The 20,270-nt window shown below is 37.3% G+C and overlaps 2 protein-coding genes across 2 annotated transcripts in view; both read right to left on the reverse strand.

Moving 5' to 3' along the window:
* LOC127617704 (rho GTPase-activating protein 22-like) overlaps positions 1–6,903 on the reverse strand; it is a 35,283-nt gene extending 28,380 nt beyond the window's left edge. Inside the window, exons 1-2 of the mRNA XM_052089759.1 lie at positions 6,777–6,903; positions 1,073–1,272 (exon numbers count right to left, since the gene is read on the reverse strand). Coding sequence (XP_051945719.1) covers positions 1,073–1,272; positions 6,777–6,819 — 243 coding nt within the window. The 5' untranslated portion in view covers positions 6,820–6,903. The remainder of the gene's footprint in view (positions 1–1,072; positions 1,273–6,776) is intronic.
* A 4,593-nt stretch (positions 6,904–11,496) lies between these two features.
* On the reverse strand, positions 11,497–18,813 carry si:ch211-223a10.1 (putative ZDHHC-type palmitoyltransferase 6). Its single transcript, XM_052090230.1, has 10 exons — positions 18,504–18,813; positions 17,684–17,819; positions 17,440–17,550; positions 16,738–16,870; positions 15,997–16,175; positions 14,295–14,368; positions 14,044–14,206; positions 13,838–13,920; positions 13,551–13,741; positions 11,497–13,218 (listed from the first exon to the last, which is right to left on the reverse strand). Exons 1-10 carry the CDS (start codon positions 18,634–18,636, stop codon positions 12,763–12,765), a joined length of 1,659 nt encoding a protein of 552 aa, XP_051946190.1. The 5' UTR covers positions 18,637–18,813; the 3' UTR covers positions 11,497–12,762.
* Positions 18,814–20,270: the final 1,457 nt, after the last annotated feature.

A 20,270-nucleotide genomic window follows, 5' to 3' on the forward strand; every position in this document is an offset into this window, starting at 1 on the left:
ATGTAAAACGTGTACTAACCAAATAAATACATAAATGGGCATGGAATATTGATATGAGTTGAGAATTTGACAAAATTCAAATAAAATGTAGTAAACATTTTATTATGTACTGTAAGAAAGAGATTGCAGTGTGATACATGAAACTAGCCCTGCTATGTTGTTAATTGGTTACCTGAGACAACAATTAATAAAAGTAATTCCTGGTTTGTGGCATAATATTGATTACCACAAAAAAACTGGTATGACTTGTCCCTCCTTTTCTGCTTGAACAACTTTACCGCTCACATAATACACAAGTTTTAACAGAAGAATGAATGTAAGTGCTTTTATAAAATTATAACCTTCACATTTCTGTCTTTAAACCCTCAAAATTTGGCCCCATTCACTTTCATTGAAAGTGCCTCACTGTAAAAGTGTTTTTGTTTTAAGAAAATGAGGGACAAGTCGCAATTAATTTGAGTTGTAATCAACATTATGTTACAAATGCTGTCGACTGAGCATAAATTGTATTGAAACTGGAATATTAATTTAATATAGTTTAGCATTGTTCAAAAATATTTGACTACAGCATCATGCAGCAACTAATCTAAGAGAATAAAATAGTCCAGAGAGCTGCATATTGAATTATTATAAAAATACCTATGTATATATAATATACAGTATAATAATAACCATTTGATATAACAGTGTTGTCCCTCCCACTGATACAGGTTGAGCTCTGGCCTTCAAAAACCAGTAGATAGTACTGGATGTATAATAGGTTGAGGGTTGAACTATAAAATGGTGAAGTCATTCTCTTACAGTCAATGCTTATATCACAAAGAGGAATAACATATTGATTTTTCAGAGGTAGATATATTGATCATATTTGAGATAAAAGGTATAGCTCCTCCCTAAATCTATTTTTGCAACATTTAGTGCCACCTTGTTCAGATACATTGGTCAGATTTTATCACAATTAACGTCTAAAAAAACATAACATCATATTTCAAATTGAATGCGTTATTTTCATTATTTTCCGGTTGTTCTGTCCTCTTCTATCCTCACAATCTATGTTTAGACTGTAAGCTACCTGTGGTTTTGTTTCCTCCTCATCCTTGTAGAAGTATAGGTGGTCTATTCGAAGAACGAACCAGCGCAGCTGCCAGTTCTTCATGATGTTGCGCTGTTTTTTAAGCCAGCCTGCTTTCAACACCCTCTCCTGTAGGCCTGGAGACGACGGCCTGCTGGAGCCGCGGGAGAGCTCCCCCATGACCATGCTCTTAGATCTAGCTGGAAACGTAATCACACACACACACACACATACACAGTTTATCTAAGCAAAACAAATCCACCTCCAATAGTCTGGACAAGTATGTGCACAGAATGCACATAAAAATGCACAGGGTAGACGATGCATTTGGCAAAGTCAGCAATGTCACTACCACAGCTGAAAACAAGATGCATCATGTATGCTTTATGTTTGACAGGCTTCTTAGTGAAGGCAGAGTAATGATGAAAAAGACCACTTATTTTGGCAAAGCTTTTTCTTGAATTTAAATTCTATGTTGAGCACAACCACAAACCACCGAATAGTGGATCAGCAAAGGCAGTTGTTAGGGAGGTTAGTCTCATGCAGAGCCAATGTCACGAGCAGCTGCATTATACTTGTGGGCCAGAAGCGAAAAATCAATCCTTCCTTTCCTGTGTGTTGAGAGCAGCAGGAGAGTTGTAACAGAGTGCACTCCCAAGTTTCCTTTGTATTGTTCAGTATGTCTCTACATCTCACTGTCTAGGTTCACAGATTGCTAACCATATTTACTAACAGGTGACTCTCGAATTTTCCTGTTCATCTAACATCAGCTTACAAGTGGCCTTCAAGTGGAGTCGGAAATATCACAGTTACGAGTTTCGAAAACATGAATGACCAAGCAAAGCTGTATTTACCATTGGGAAACTCAACGAGCATGGGGTGTGTTGATATGAAAGATGAGGGAAAGCAATGAATGTACGACGCTATGTATAATTTAGTGCTCTATTTCAATAATATTAATTTGTTAGACATTACAGTTAACTAATGATTCACGCATCATTTTTTATAAGCAAATTCGTTTTTATAATTTGATACCATGCATGACTAAATTATATAGGTTGTGTAAAAGTGATGCAGGTGTATTCACTGGTTTAACAGAAAGAAACTGAGCTTTTTTCATCATTCATTTTGTATTTGTTGAAGTTTGGCTTCCGTATTTTGTTTCCTACTTAAATGTGTGATATGTAGTAATGATAACGAATGCCTGACTCAGATGCAAGACCTACCATGTCCATTCCAGGTCCATACAGGTTAAGCTCTATTAACAGCATTTGTGGCGTAATGTTGATTACGACAAAAATGTAATTCTTAAAAAAACAAGAAAACAAATCTAGGTTACAGTGAGGCACTTACAATGGAAGTGAATGGGGTCCAACTTTTGAATGTTAATATACTCACTGTTTCAAACGTGTAGCCACAAGACATACAAATATGTATGTCAACATGAATTTAGTGTGAAACAAATAGAATAATAACTTTTCTGTGTAAAGTTTGAGCCAATTTGTCATTATCATGACAATGTAATGTCTAATCTATTCTCAACAAACCATAAAATGACTTAAACAAACTTAGTAGTTCAAATAATACACAAGTTTTAACAGAAGGATTCATTTAAATGCTATAATATATGCTTAACATTTCTGTTTAAACCCTTCAAAAATTGGACACATTGCCTTCCATTGTAAATGCCCCACTGTAACCTTGATTTTTGCTTATTTTAAATTAAAGTAGGAATGAGTCCAAATGAATTTTTGTGGTAATCAACATTATGCCACAAATGCATTTGATTGAGCTTAACTTGCATTGAACCCAATGTTGATATTCCTTGAAGTCAGCAAGAGTTACTACTCTGATAGAGCTGTTCAGTTATAATGGAAATGAAACTGTAGACCAACAATTATGGTAAATTTCCCTTTTAAATTCTTCTGGAATTTTCTAGCCATGAGAATTTCCAGTGAGTTTTTAGAATGGTGGTTTCCAACTATGAGCAAAATAAGGTTTGTGGTTAACATTATTTGAAGAGACTTTCACATTTTGTTCTTGAACAAATTACGCACAGTCATACCTCAATCATGAATTTTGAAACCGATGTGTCCTTTTAAAAGATGCTAACAAATTGCCACATTTACTAATGCTGTTAACCAAAGACCATATTTTATGAAAATCACCATTCTTAAAACCCAACAGAAATTCAGATGGCTTGAAAATGCTAATTCTCTTCTGGGTTTTAATAGCCTACTAGATGAATGAATGATTGAAGCCAAGCCCCTTTTCTACTTCTATAGTTGTGAATATCGCCTGTAACTATAGTGACAATGACTAAATAAATATCAAAGATGGTGACTTCCATAACACCGGAGAGACTTATCACTACTAGATTATGCTATTTAATTAGCAAGTCCAATATATGGAGTTCATTCACCCAAAACCGAATTACTCGACAACGGCTTTAAATCTTTGATATGTTTCCTGAGTGTAGAGCACAGCATTTGTGCAACTCATTTGCACCTAGAACACAACACTGATGGGAGCAGCACTGGCGAGAGACAGTGACTCAACTTAATCCTTCGATTGACACACAGCTCATATCTCAATCTCTGTGATTTACTGGAAATTGGTTATAAAGAAGTATGGTTATAAAATTCGCTTCCACTCTAAAATACAATTGAACTTTGAGGGAACTTAACTATATTTAGCACTCTAAATCAGGACTGATAGTTGTATTTGACTGCTGTGTGAACATAGCCACTCTATGTTTCTGTGTACCTCGCTCTTGAGTCTTTTTCTTTCCATCTTGTCCCAATGCTCTTATTTGTCAAGTTATGGCTTATGTTTTTCTAGCCTCCCTAGTCCTTTTGTCTGATAGAGGGCTGCAACTGCTGCCACTCTGATTCAATCACTATAAGTAATGGAAGCCTCATCAGTGTTAATGTACACCTCACAGCCGTATGCAGAGAAAGAGGAGAGAGTACAGATGGGAGGAAAAGGGTGGGAGGAAAGCCCCTCAATGATCCTGTCCTTTGAACACCAGTCTCCAGGGACACACAGAATGATGTTTTTCCTTATTACCAATAAACCAAGCTGACAACTCTCAATAATATTGCAGGTTGCAGGAGGGACGAGGGGGTAAATCATTATATTTTTCTTCTTTTGTTTCATTTAAGCCCTGGTGAGATGTTCAAATCTAAAAATACTGAAAGTCTGAACACGTCCATGCATATTTCATTCAGAATCATTTTAGAATGATAGAGACCCATTTCCTTAAATATCCCTTCTGTGCTCTGCTACTGAATGAGAGGATGTTAAGATGAATTAAGAATTAATATCAACAATTAATCTATGCCTAAAAGGATCAGACTACTTAAAATAGCCATGTGATAAAGAGAATCACATTAAGGATTTCATACAAGACGTTGTTTTATGAGGACACCTTGAGCATGGCACAAGGAACAGAATTATAATGAATCTTGTGTAGCTCTCTGGTTTAGACTATTCCTTCTTGCTAAAGCAAGCTGACTCTCATTGTTATAATGCACCATTTTGGTCCTCTGTTAGATTATAGCAACTAAAAAAATGATATATTAAAAAAATGTGACCTAATGCAAGACCCTATACAGTAATATGTACGACATCAGAACAAATTTGCATCTGGGTAGTTGATGCAAAATGTGTCCATGAACATTTTTAATGAGCTATAGGATTTTAGGGTAGAACAACAGGGTCTCATGACAAGAGTTATATGAACCAGCAATCAATGTTATTATGATTTTCCATAAATGTAACCCCTAATCCAAACTTTTGCTAGTAAGGAAAGAAAACATTGGAATTTGGAATGAGATGAGGGAAGGGTGTTACAGGTTATTTACATAATTCCATTATTTTGAATTGCATAAATAAATATTAATATAGTAATTCAATTTGTTTACAGACTTTTCCTAAAAATAAAAGTGTTGTATAGGAGACTAGATAAAATACTATGCTTGTATTGTTTCAATTTGAAATGCTGTTAGTTGATTGGTTGGCCGGATTAAAAGTCTTACCTTTCATACAAGCCAAGTAGTATCTTACGATTTCGCAATCTCATACAACTTATGCATGAGGTGTCTTGAAACTATGTGTGTTAAAATGTATATTAAAATTCTCTCTTAGTCCAGCAGTATGACAAATGTCTATTTTAATACACATATTTCAGGTATTTGTATTTAATATGATGTAATAAAACTGTATGCATAACAATTTTACATGAATTAGCATGTTTTTTTTTTTGTTGTTTTTTTACAATAGTATTAGATTAAGTCTAGCATGTCACACCACAGCACATACCAGCTACCCATCTTCAAATGTGTAAATGTAAACTGTAAAGCAAAACAATAATAATAAAAAAAAACAATAAGCTAAAGCAATCTATTCAATATGCCACACATCCAAGTAATCAACAGACAAAATAGTGTAAATCATCCTGCAAATAACAGATTTTCAAAACAGAAAGGCACATGTCTATCCACTTAATGTTCTGACACTCTGAATGAAATAGACCTGGCAGTATCTCTGAGCCTGCTGCGCTGGAATATGTGCTGTGGTGGCTTAAAACGCTGTGAACCTGAAACCATCATCAAAAATGACACAATCCTGGGATGACAAATGCATCAGACAGCAGATAGGGAGTGTGCTTTAGATGCTCTTGTTGGCATTATGTTGCACAGCAGGGTGGAAATCAATCCAAATAGCCTTTTACAGCAAGACAATATGACTGCTGGAGCAGACAAGTCTCTATTCTCCATTCAGGGAGGAAATAATCAGAATAAACATGCAGTGCATAATAATTAAACTTTAAAAAAAATAATGTATAGACCTGTGGAATTAATCTATAACTAATCTAAATAAACTGTTGTTTATTTACACTGCAAAAAAAAAAAAAAAAAAAAGAAGAAGAATGGTCAGGAAACATAAAACATGTGGTATGGTCTAAATTACATACATGACAGAACCAATCTGACTATATTAGGTTAAACCAACAAGTCATTTTTTAGATCATGATCAAGTAAAATAAAATAGATCTATATAGTGTATACTATTTGCCTCAATAGTATAGCATGCTCATGTAAGCTATTGTCAGCAAGCTTTATTACATACAGATGGAACTATGTTTGAAGTTCAGCTGTTATGATTTATTGTAAGTATTGCAAGTCTCCTGAGTCTACATGTCCATACTCCAATATATCATGGACTAAGAACAGAACACAAGCACAGTTTGTCGATTTTTCTGCATCACATCACAAAGCAAAGAGAAAGCACACTGTATATGAGGCACCACCAGTGTGTAACAAGATCCCATCGGACCATGAGAGCACTGACTGCATCATTACTTCCTAGTTAAGGAGAGTGGGATCTGTGACACAAACCACTTACACCCATTAACCACTCTAATCAAGTTGAAAGATGTTACTAAGCAACCATCCAGTGTATTTGATGACTGCCATGCGACCATAGAGATTTAGCCTACTGTCCTCACCAGCCCATCACCATGCAATGAGATCATCAGAAAAAGAGCCTCATTTTCAGCAGAGCAAGAGCCGGGGTGCAGCCGAAGCAAATAGAAGAGGGTGCTGGTAAGGATGGGAGTGGATGACTGATGCAAAACACAGCTGGGCAAACAGCAGTAAGAAAAAAAAAGAGCATCAGAGAGAGAGAGGTAGATCCTTACCTCTCCTTGTCTGTCTAATCTTGGGGCTTAGCATGGTGTTCATAGCTTAGTAACACTGTCCTCCATCAACATGTTGGGATCCCACTCTCCTCTCTTCCTGAGCCTCGCCCTGTTGCACCTCTTCCGCCTGCTCTGGACAGCTTCTCTCTCTCCCTCCCTCTCTTTCTCTCCCTCCCTCTCTCCATTAGATGTCCCACTGCACTGAGTGGCACATTTCCCAGGCCACTCCCACCCTTTTCATGCAGAAACAGCTGGAAGAGACAGACCTCTTGCACAAGCTCAAATCCAGCCTTACCCACGATTCATTATTTATCCTACACCATCCAAATTAATTCCATGGTGGGCCAGCCATTAAAAGCCTGGATGATTATGCTCAATAATTCAGTGAAACAGTTTCTGTCATTGCCCCCCTCTATACCTCCTAATTGCCTCTTTATTTTGGTGAACATATCTGCATGTGCTGTTGTATTACACCCAAGCTTATCCTCATTTCAAACCACTCCCAAAAATAAAAAAGCTGGTTATAGAAATAGTTCACTATTATTTACTCACCCTCATGTCATTCTAAAACTCAAAATAGTCTCATGACAACTCGTAATAATTCATACAAGATGGTGAAATTGCATGCTATAGCATGACTTGGCATATACTAAAAGGTACAACTTTTATTTCAAAAGAGACCAACCAGTCAACAAACAGAATTTCATATTAAGACAGGCATTTTATCTAGCCTCCTTTCTAATACATTATTTCAAGTAAACATCAGTGAACACATTTGGTCACTTATTCCATTCCATTATTTATTTATGCAACACAAATTATTGGTGTATGTCAATAACCTGTCATATGCCTCCCTCCTTTTGTTGTTCCAAACCCAATGTTTTCTTCTGTGGTAGACAAAAATTATTTTCCAATTGAAAGCATGGTTGGCTTTAGGGTTTGGGTAAGGGGTTTAAATGAATTACAAGGTTTGGGTTAGAGGTTAACCCTGTAAAACAATAAATACATTTTTTAATGACATCTCTTGTTGGTTCATATATTTATCACAATGTGTGTAAAAGTTGTTAGATTTTGTATGAGCCAACTGGTGGTGGCTATTTCGACATCTTGTACAAAATATTACGACTCGTCACGAGAACGAGTTGTCGAAACCTGCATGCTGTTATTTTCTGTGCAACACATGAATGGAAGGAACATGAATGTGAATGAGATTTCAGAGATTCGGTGGAGTGGAGGGGAAGATTATCAATGAATGAAGACTGTGTTTCACACAAAGCTATCCAATAGCTGTAAAAAGACTTGGAATATAGCGCAAGTTGTATTTTGTTTTTACATTGGTCACACTATATACTGTTGTTATCAGAAAAAATATTCAAAATTTCTCCTTAAAAATTACAGCACACTGTTTGGAATGACAATAATGATATAAGTTTCATTATAAATGCTTGCAATAATCATATGCCATAAAGGTATCATGAATGTTACAAATAAGTCAGTTACAAGATCCTGCACTACCAATTTAGATAGCATGAAGCAAGAAGATTTAAAGATAATTACCAAAATACCTCCATCTGCTCCTTGGTAGTGAAATTGAGTTCTTCATTAGGACGTCTAATCTAACATATTAATGTATTTGATGTATGAAAACAACTGCCTCAAATCTCTGTATAAATTGAAGAACCACAGATAAGAGTGTAAAGTTCGACACTGTGAAATCTAACTGGAGACTCCCACTCGATATCTTCAGGAACTGATGGGAGGAGAATGATTTAAACGAGTCAGAATTCAAATGCAGAAATTCAATCGATTCTACATCTTAGAGAATGTGTCCACAAAACCAAGAAATAAACAAGAGTGACTCTCAGGAACAGATTATGCAGTCATTTGTCCCTCAGACAAACACTACAAGGCCAGTATTTGCTACTCAAATCACAAGCTCCGAGTAGAAGCTAAAGTCTCAAAACGTCTGTGCTTAACTGCAATGGAGAGGGACATTTATAAAAGCTGAGACATGTAAAATGTGACTAAAGTCTGTGGATTCACAGATGCATAAGGAAATGATGACTGGTAATGAAGAAGTGAAAACAGTGGTACAGTGTGGAAGTGCCCCTTATTTTGTCCTTATATGTCATGTTAGGTCTGTGAAATGGAAAATGTGATCGTATGTAATACTGAGAGTCAATCATAATCCTGGATCTCAGTTTTTAAATGAATATCAAAAAGGCATTTTAAAATGATTATATTGTTAACACTTTTAAATAATAATGTTGCCCCCCACCCCCAGCATATTACAACATATTAATTTTGGTTAATGTTTCTTTAAAATTGCTCATTGTTAGTTTATTAAGTTATGTTAACATATATACTCACCTAAAGGATTATCAGGAACACCATAATACTGTGTTTGACCACCTTTCGCCTTCAGAACTGCCTTAATTCTACATGGCATTGATTCAACAAGGTGCTGAAAGCATTCTTTAGAAATGTTGGCCCATATTGATAGGATAGCATCTTGCAATTGATGGAGATTTGTGGGATGCACATCCAGGGCACGAAGCTCCCGTTCCACCACATCCCAAAGATGCTCTATTGGGTTGAGATCTGGTGACTGTGAGGGCCATTTTAGTACAGTGAACTCATTGTCATGTTCAAGAAACCAATTTGAAATGATTCGAGCTTTGTGACATGGTGCATTATCCTGCTGGAAGTAGCCATCAGAGGATGGGTACATGGTGGCCATGAAGGGATGGACATGGTCAGAAACAATGCTCAGGTAGGCCGTGGCATTTAAACGATGCCCAATTGGCACTAAGGGGCATAAAGTGTGCCAAGAAAACATCCCCCACACCATTACACCACCAACACCAGCCTGCACAGTGGTAACAAGGCATGATGGATCCATGTTCTCATTCTGTTTATGCCAAATTCTGACTCTACCATCTGAATGTCTCAACAGAAATCGAGACTCATCAGACCAGGCAACATTTTTCCAGTCTTCAACTGTCCAATTTTGGTGAGCTCTTGCAAACTGTAGCCTCTTTTTCCTATTTGTAGTGGAGATGAGTGGTACCCGGTGGGGTCTTCTGCTGTTGTAGCCCATCCGCCTCAAGGTTGTGCGTGTTGTGGCTTCACAAATGCTTTGCTGCATACCTCGGTTGTAACGAGTGGTTATTTCAGGCAAAGTTGCTCTTCTATCAGCTTGAATCAGTCGGCCCATTCTCCTCTGACCTCTAGCATCAACAAGGCATTTTCGCCCACAGGACTGCCGCATACTGGATGTTTTTCCCTTTTCATACCATTCTTTGTAAACCCTAGAAATGGTTGTGCGTGAAAATCCCAGTAACTGAGCAGATTGCAAAATACTCAGACCGGCCCGCCTGGCACCATCAACCATGCCACGCTCAAAATTGCTTAAATCACCTTTCTTTCCCATTCTGACATTCAGTTTGGAGTTCAGGAGATTGTCTTGACCAGGACCACACCCCTAAATGCATTGAAGCAACTGCCATGTGATTGGTTGATTAGACAATTGCATTAATGAGAAATTGAACAGGTGTTCCTAATAATCCTTTAGGTGAGTGTACAGTACTACTTATTTTAGAAAACATATTAGTGCAGTTGCATGTTCATATTTGTTAGTCCATGTTAACTAATGAATATATTCGTAAACATTAGTTACTGCATAAGTGTCATTAATTTGAACTTTCCTTCAGTTGGTGTAGGAAATTTGATCGTCCAATATAGTCTAAAGCAAAATGGCCAAAACTTCTCAATAGAAATTGAACTTAAATTTAATTCTGTATATAGAGGGACCGAAGCGGAGCACAATATTCTGTGTTTTGAGTCCAGTGCAGTGATTCACTGCAAAAACTGAAAGACTCCAGTGATAGGGAGTCAGAGTAGTCGAGAGTCACAGGGCATAATACTCACTTATCCTAAAGAAGTCTTAATATAATTAATACAATAATTACATCTGTTTTCAATGCACCAGATAAGACACAGTCACCCACATATGGAAATGTATATTAAAATCTGAGGTCTGAATCAAACTCTTGACTAGCAGGTACCATGAATAACCTTTAATATGAGGGTAAAATGGTTTTGCTTGCAGTAGCAGGACTATGTCACAATGGAAACAAAATGAAATTACTCATTGCCATTTCACTTAGACAAATGATATAGGTCTGCAGATTTCCCTACAGAATGGTATTATGGCAGCAAAATCAATTGGAAATTAGCAGCAGGCTAAACAGGCCTCACAGATGATTAATGATGGACACGCATCTTAAAAGCAGGGCTCGGACTGCAGTACTGAACACTTCACAATTCTCAGAAAAGCAGTCCAGCTCTGATTACGTATTCCTCTCTATTGAAGAAGATACATCTATAACAATCAGAATTTAGAAAGAAGTAGCATTTAAGCTGAAAGGCCTGGGTGGTTAATAATAAGAATAATATTAATAAAAATGATTTAACTACAACAATAAATGACTTGGTGTCTTTTTTCATTGTGTTGTTTGATTTTTTTTGTTTGTTTGTTATGTGTGATGCTCTTATGATGCGGTTGCGTTGCATTTTTATTCAGTTTGTTGATTTGCAAAATTACCAACACTAAATGTTAAAATATAAAAAGCAAAACCAAAATATATCTATTGTGTAAAAAGTATTTTATTTAAAATATTTCCTATAGGAGTACAAATAAATAATATTAACAATACAGATACAATTATGGAATAGGCAACATTGACATTTGTTTAATTCAAGCATTATTACAAATATTAAATTTTTTTTATAATGTATAATAAAACTTGAACAAAGTACAAACATTTGCAAAGGCTTCACATCATAGGGAATATTTCCTGCATCCAACAATAATTATATTATTCCAGGTTAAATAAAATTTTAACTCTAGCATTTGGTGTAATTGTTAATAATTTATACAATAATTTGACATTTTTATTTCTATTTTTGTAAAGAATTTTCTTAATTTTGAGCATAAAGTTGTCTAAATTGAATTACACATGATGAATTTCTGGTAATGTGTTACTGATGTAATTCCTGTGTGTAGATCTTCTCTATGTACAAAGTGACATGTGGATAGTATCACACCCCTTCCTGGCACCCTTACATGTTACACCTGTTTCACAACGTATGCCAAAGCAGTACATACGCAAAGCTGCAGTGAACCTACAGACTTGTGGTGAGCTTCCACATTATCATGCAGCAAAATCACAGTCAGAGCTACAGCTTTTTACAGATCAAGAGGGTTTTTGATATTAAATTGAATATTTCCTTTATTAACAAAATTATTTTTTAACTTAAATAATAAAAAGATTATTGTTAGTCGGCCATTCAGAGTTATTACGTACTTGTTAATTGTAAAATCATATTTAAAAAAGATGAGGGATCAAGGTATTTACAAATGCTCATTTTTCTAAAGGGAAGCAAAGACAAAGTGTAGCTATAAAGTGTGTTTGTGTACCGGTCACTGTGTAGAACTTGCATCAAACCCACCAGATGTCTGATTTTAAACAGTAGGTGTTAAGTTAATTCCAGTATTTTAAATTGCTTCATAAATGGCTACATTGCAAAAGATTATGTGGTTAAATAGTTTTGTAGTGCGTTTTCATTGTATTATGGGCGCCAGCAAACTATATGCACTGCTTACACACTGCTTTTGCATGTGGTGTAAAACAGGCCAGAGTGGAAATATGTTGAAAATTGGAGATAACTTTGAAAAGAAAAAGATAATACAGAAGAAATTGGTAAGTGATTCGATCACCTTAACATAAAGCTTAAAGCCCCATTCACACAGGTCAGGGATTTTGTCCCTGAATGCAACAAGAAACCATTCATTTTCAATGAGAGCAGATCTGTCTTTTTGCTTTAACCAGGAGCATTCTATTAAAAATTTTAAAAAAGAAGAGAGGGAGACTGTGATGTTGCTTTGCAAATTCACAATAAACCCTAGACAAATCTAAAATGTCTATATGACAGACTGAAAGTGCTGCTGGCTTCTTTTCCCCTCAAGCAGAAAAGAAAGGACTGTAGCCAAACGTTGTCTTTTAGAAGGCCCCTTGTGGTTGTACCTCCTAAAGTAGGTGGTGGTCCCCATGGAAATGGCATCAAGCTGCTCACTTAGCAACCAGCACACCCAGATCAGAGAGAGGATGTTAAACAGAGTCAACAATAGGACCCAAGCCTCTTTTCCAGCCATGGTTCCCCAGTCAGAGAGCTGCAAACCTGACAGTTTCAGGTGGAGGTAGTAAAAGGCACTGCAGATGAAGATAAGGTGAGCCACTACCATGGCCATGATGAAGAGGACAAAAAGACGGTGGTTGTCCCGTCCCACACACTGATTGAGGAATAGGCAGTGGTGGTCGTAGTCTTGGATGCACATGTCACACAAACGACAGTGTCTGCAGTTTTCCACTTGAATAAGCTGAAAAAAAAAATGGTTTGTGCATTTCTGAATTTGAATTGCATTAACTTCAAATTTCACAGAATGTAACAAGGACAGAAAGCAATTCATAATCTCTAATAAAGGAGAGGAAAGTCTGAAAATGAGACTGATTTAACCATCCAAAATGAATGACAATCCAACCATACAATTTGAAACACAGTTATCATTTTTGTGCACCTTTAAAAGAACATTTTGTGTCGAAATGCATTAAGTCAGCAAACACATTCAGACCCAGTTGAGACTAATCATTCTCTGCTGGCTAAAAAAAAAAGAAAAGAAAGAAAAAAAAAAAAAAAAAAAAAAGAGCTCACCTCACAGTAAATACAGAATCTGTCTGGGCTCTGGTTGGCTTCTAATAAGTCTCCAATACCGGAAAACTGGGCATCAGTATCCGCTTCTTTGAGTTGTCCTGGGTTCCGGTTTAAAACCTTCCAAAGAAGTGCAATGAGCACACAAATATGGAAAAATGAAATGTGTAAGAGGGTATAAGCTGGCCAGAAACGTAAGCAGTTAAGGGAATGCTACAATTCAACACTGTAAGGAATTCAACTATTGAAAGTAGTTAAAAAAGATGACATAAGCTATTCTCAAAGGATATTAGGCACAAATTTATGAAGAAAGCAGGCTGTGGAATGAATTATGCCTGCAGTCAGTGTTCCAAGGTAAATAGGGTTTGGTAATCTAGAGTCCAAAAAAAAAAAAATAAAAAATAAAAGACAACTTAGGCCATTAGAATTGATATCATCATTGATAAATTTGAATGATGCAATATAATTTGCAAATATTGAATCATAACCATCTAACCTCTGAAAACTGCTCAATCTGTGGTATTGTGAAAGAATGACTTTTGCCATACAAGGGAAAAGCACCGCAGCAAAGATGCCACCATATTCTCCAAGAGCTGCAGCAATAATGAGAACCACTGCCCCACTGAGAGATGGCAACAGCAGCATCCAGAAGTACAGCACTGCAGAACATATAAATTCAAGGATAAGTATTACAGCCACTATAAATGACTATACAATAAAACCAAAAGAAATGCAAAGCACAGGTACCATATGAATCTTTAGGTTTCAGATCCTTTGGCCATTGGCTGAAACGCATCAAAATCCTGGAGAGTTGCTGATGTCTACACAAGCAATAAGTGAAAAATCTGATTAAGAGAATATCATTCTGATGTCATGTAAATGAAGTACAAGAGAACAAACATAACATAAGTGAAGAGAAACAACTATACTTAAAAAGGGGTCATGAGGAATCAAATCTTCCATTATCTTTATACATGTAAGAGTTCATTGTCCTGTAAAAACACACTGCAAGTTTCAGAACTCAAAACTTCCTCATCACTGCGAAAAGAGCATTTGTTGAAACCAAGCTGCCAAAACAACATACTGTGGTAGACATTTGCATCTAACACCTTGTCTACACCAGGCATGTCTGTCACGTCTTGAGGCTGTCTACACTGGACGCATCGACATAAACGTTATAAACCATTTCATTTGTGTAGTAGCACCAGCGCGTGCACCGTAAAATGGAACGTGCCAACCATTTATTGTTAGGCGATGGACGCTCCACAACAGACGCTTCCAGTGTCGACAGCATCATTGATTATAATAGGTTCTATTGCATTTGATGCGTTGCTCGCGCTCAATGTAGACAGGGTGTAACCCGCCTCCACAACAAAAATAACAACACATCAACGCCTACTTTACCATCTCACTTCCATAGCCCGCCCAGTAGTGGTGAGCAGTGAGACGGCAATGAGAGAGAGCAGGTCAGTCAAGAGCAGCGAACCAATCATGACAGAAGGCATTTCCCGTCTGGTCTTAAAGGAGGCGCAACACCAAAACGGGGGGTTAGAATAAGGGTGGAAAATGATCATGTTTTACAAATATATGACTGTTTTATTGTGCAAAAACACTTAACTAATATTATAAGTGGTCCTCAAGGAACGTATTACAATAATAAAAAAGGCATGTCATGACCCCTTTAATTCATGAATTTTTTAGATTTTCTACCCTTTTCTCCCTAATTTGGAATGCCCAATTCCCAATGCTCTAGGTCCTCATGGTGGCGTAGTGACTCGCCTCAATCCGGGAGGAGGATGAATCTCAGTTGCCTAAGCGTCTGAGACAGTCAATCCGCGCATCTTATCATGTGGCATGTTGAGAGCATTACTGTGGAGATCTAGCGCTTGGAGGCTTCGCGCCATTCTCTGCAGAATCCATGCACAACTCACCACGCTTCCCACCGAGAGCGAAAAACCACATTATAGCGACCACAAAGAGGTTAACCCAACATGACTCTACCCACCCTAGCAACCGGGCCAACTGGTTGCTTAGGAAGCCTGACTGGAGTCACTAAGCACGTCCTGGATTCGAACTTGCGACTCCAGGTGTGGTAGTCAGCGTCTTTACTTGCTGAGCTACCCAGGCCCCCCTTTAATTATTCTTTTAAATAAAACTGACTGGATGCCAAAATTACAGTACCAGTAATCACAATAAACTGAGAATGCAAACAAGTATGAATCCAGCTAAAGGACGCTTTGATTTTTTCAAACTATACTCCACACATTTACAGTTATGCTTCAAAGGTAATGCAAATCACTTCAAAAAATATTCTTGGATTTTTCCTGACTTCACCACATAAATTGTATTCATCACATTCTTCAAATATTCTAGTCTGTGACAAAGTTGGGCAATAACTTTAAAACATGAAAATCAGAGCTTTAAAATCTTTCACTTGTTCTCAACAGACCTAAAAGTATTTCCTCGATTACAGAGGTCTAGAGGTGTGAGGCCAGTGTGGTTTTTCATGTGCAAAATGTGGAGTCCGGCACTCTTCAACAGTAGCCAGCACACATCAATCATGCCTTTCTCTGCTGCAACGTGAAGTGCTGTCGCCCCCTGGTGGTCAAAAGCCTCTGGTGTGCATCTCTGGTAAAATATTTAGTGGAAAAATGGCTGAAAATCAAAAACCACAAAAACACAAGCACTACCATTGAAAATATTAAATACACCTCTGAAACAAATATCTCTGATTTCTGACAGTGTTATATCCGAAGACAAATACAAGCTTTAAAGTGTCTAGGAGCTTACAATTAAAGCTAATTAATGTAAGCCACTGTAATCTCAGTCTGCTCTATTAGACAAGTGAGAAAACGTCTACCAGTAAATAGACGAAACAAACAACCATTACTCAGAGTCTAAGTACCATTTCCAATTCCCTATTTAGCAACTTTGCCTTTGATGCACTTACTTTACTTACTAAACATGTAAATGTTGAAAATATCGTCAAAATCTCACTGTCAACTTTGTTAAATCTCCTTATGGACGATTACAGAACTTCCACCAGATTACAGGTGTCGTTTTGATTATCTTTCTAGTAATTATGGAAAGTGTAAATGGTATGGGAAAAATTATATAAACACTTTTTAAATTATGTACAAACACCAGTGGCTGTTTGAGAGAGCAAGTGCTGCAAAGTAAAAGAGCTTACATTTGCTCTAAGGAGATAGCGGACGACGTCAGTATTTCCCGTGGAAGCTGCCAAATGTAATGGAGTGACCTGGTAATTATCTGCATCTGAGAAACGGAACATTCCAGTCTCCCACAGGTACTGCATAGCAATACTGATGGGGAGCAAGAGACAGAGAGAGGATTATGGAGGACAATACCCTGGCATATGCAGCACACACCAAAATTAAAAGACTCTTTTCAAAGGTTTTTAAATAGTTTCTTTAAACAGACTTTCAATAATACAGTATTCTGTAATGTTAATCTGCACTCTTCCACACAATAAAAGTGAAAGGTGACCAAGACTGCCAAGTTTGATTTTCAGTGAATAACTATTTAAATGTAAGTTTGTTCCTCACAAAAAGCTAATAAATGGCTTCAAATTACTGGAAATATAAAACTTGAGTCATTTGGACTACTTGTATGGTCCCCACCCACATTTATTGCATTGGAAGAAAGCAGTGGGAACATTCTTCAAAACCTTTCCTTTAGGGTTTAAAAAAAAAAAAAAAAAGTAAAAGGGGTTTGGAACAATGTGATGAGTAAATGATGACAGAATGTTCTTTTTAAACATGAACTATGCCTTTAATACAGAGTTTTCTACATTAAAAAAAGCACCCGACTTTGAAAAAGCTGCAGCACTAGTGTAACAGGTTGAACACAATACAGCCCTGGAGTTACTTACACGCTTCCACCACCAACTGCATGAAGAAGAGATGTTTTCCCTTGCTCGTCTACTATGTGTAAGTCTGCACCATGCTGCATCATTTTGTGCATGATAGATGTATTCCCATTTCTGTTACAGAAACAAACACAGTACAGTAAGTCTGAAGCCAAATTGCAAAACAGGAGAATAGTGACTTTCAGAAGCAATTAAGAAGGATGCTTTCATTTAATGCACAACATAAGATGGATGAGGTCTATCATACCTGCAAGCAAAGTGAAAAGGTGTTTGTCCTGCATCACAAGGGATGTTCGGATCAGCACCACTGTTTAGCAGAAGTTCAGCCATTGGCCGATTTCCATGGAGAGCAGCAAAGTGGAGGGCTGTGAAACCACCCCATCCTGGAAAAATTTGTCAAATTCTAAACATGGTGCTGGATACACGGACCAACAATGCAACATGACAGACGAGTAAAACATGCACAAAAAAAAATAAACTTGTGTATATTGTGTGTTTGGTGCACATAAAACAATATCTTATCAATCTGAAATAACTTAAGAGGTGGATACATCCCCTTACAAAATATTTACCATGGTAACCACGGTTTCTGACAAAATACTATAATTAGGCTACTACAGTGATTGTGTCAAGAGAGCTCATTAAGAAAAAAGCTTTGTTTAATTCCTTTGTGATGACAGTGGTGGCTAAACCCAAGTTTTATACTATTTTATTGTAGTATATCAATAAATGTAACTGGTATTTTAGAGGAAAATATGGTTACCATGGTAAATCATTGCAAATGGGACACCTTGTAAAAGTGAAACAAGTATCAGGCTGACACGATATCGCTCGAAAAGAGAAACAGAAAATGCATGAAAAAGAATCGCATAACTAGGGCTTTTCTCCACAATAAAGCAAACGATAGGAGGGTGAAGGAATGGAAAAATACCACCTACATTAATCTCCATTGACTGAACAGGATCAGGAAGGTGATAGTGAATAACAGGGGATCACAGCAATCGGTTATTATCTTTCACTGAGGATCAATTACTGAAGATTTTAAGCCAAAAGACAAATGCACTCACCTTTTTGCTTCAAAACACCCCGATCCTGCTGTATTAAATGAGAAACTCGATCGATTTCACCGCGCTGAATCGACTCAAATAAACAACTTCCTGCAGCAGGCGAAAGCGGCATCGTGGTACCATACATTTCCATTTACGCCTTCTTTAGATTGAAGAAACTATTGTGTAGTTGGAAGATAGTCATCATAAAATAATAATACCTTTTGTGTTCTACTTTAAAATCTACTTCCACAAAATGATAGCCCCGTTACATGCATCAGTTATCAGATAAGACAGCGTATCTGGTAATATGTTAATATGCGGTTCTGATTAGTGGAAAACTCCGCCTCTGGTTGATGTTCAACCAATCAACTGAAAAGATAGCAATGGCTAATGTGCTCGTCCAGAGGGCGCACCGTGGCCCCAAAACCAAATCCCCAATAATATAAACGCATTCAAATGTCAGTGTATTTGACTCAATAACAAATTAGTCGTTTTGAAATATATAAAATAGTAGGGTTGTTACGTGGGCCCTGTCCCAAATGGCGCACTTCATGCGGACTTTCGGTCTCGTGGACTTAAATTGCGCGTGCTCGCTGAGTCTACGAGTCCGTAGGCTGTCCCATTTAGCATTTTAACGCTCTGAAGAGTGCTCAGCAGCGCCCCATTTGTACCCTTGAAGCCCGCATAGATCCAGGCTTCACGCACTTCAAGTACCCAGGAGTCCTTGCGAAAGGCCAATCAGACAACTGGTGTGAAGAGCGCTTTCGCTCACGGACACAGACAATTGATAACATGGCTGAGAAGAAAATATTTAAGTGTAAGTATCATTATGGTTTTTATGACTGTGTACATTTTACCAGTTGTTACCTACAGTTTATACAAACATTATGGTCATCGACCAGTGGTTGATGTCTCAAACATAGTAATAGCGCGCTGAATAATAGGCTGATCGCATAATGATTCATTATATAGAACCGAATGGCAGGGCTTTACTGAGTCATATGTAAGTGAAGTATGGATATTTAAACCTGTAAATTAAAAACGACATAAAAAAAAACAAGGTACACATAAAAAATATAAAATACATATATATATATATATATATATATATATATATATATATATATATGTATATAAAGAAAAAGAAAATTAAACAGTAAATCAAATAATAATGACTTAATGCATTAACGACTTTTGACAAGTTATATGTTTATCTACAAAGTCAATAACATTTACTTGCTTACCCTTTCCTCCGTGCATAACATCAGCATTTGCATGCATGAAAAATAATCTTGTCTTCTACGACGTCGGAGCGTATAAATGTGATTTCTCTGCATGGCAAGCCATCTCGCAAACACAATAGTAAAAACAACAACAATAGGCAGCATATTTCCCCGAACCGAACCTGCAGCTCCTGTCCAACAATAACCACGCTTCACGATCGAGTCTGTCCCAAAAATACTTATCAATGCGCCCTTGTGGACTTGCGCGAGGGGCCCTATAAGTCTGCACTACATGACGTCACCGAAGTGTGGACTCTGAGGAAGTCCACAAGTCCGGAGTGTGCCATTTGGGACAGGGCGGTATCCAATTTTTTTTTCCATTTAAACACAAATGACTGTGATTGGCCAATCCTAACCAGCGCAGGGAAAAGTTACAGATATCACATGACAGTGCTGTCTGCGCTGCTCCAGGAGCAGATACGAGTAAGCCACTAAGAAAGGCCCTGTCCCAAATGGCACACTCCGGACTTGTGGACTTCCTCAGAGTCCACACTTCGGTGAC

The sequence above is a fragment of the Xyrauchen texanus genome, chromosome 24, assembly GCF_025860055.1.
Source record: "Xyrauchen texanus isolate HMW12.3.18 chromosome 24, RBS_HiC_50CHRs, whole genome shotgun sequence".
In the NCBI taxonomy this organism is placed as follows: domain Eukaryota; kingdom Metazoa; phylum Chordata; class Actinopteri; order Cypriniformes; family Catostomidae; genus Xyrauchen; species Xyrauchen texanus.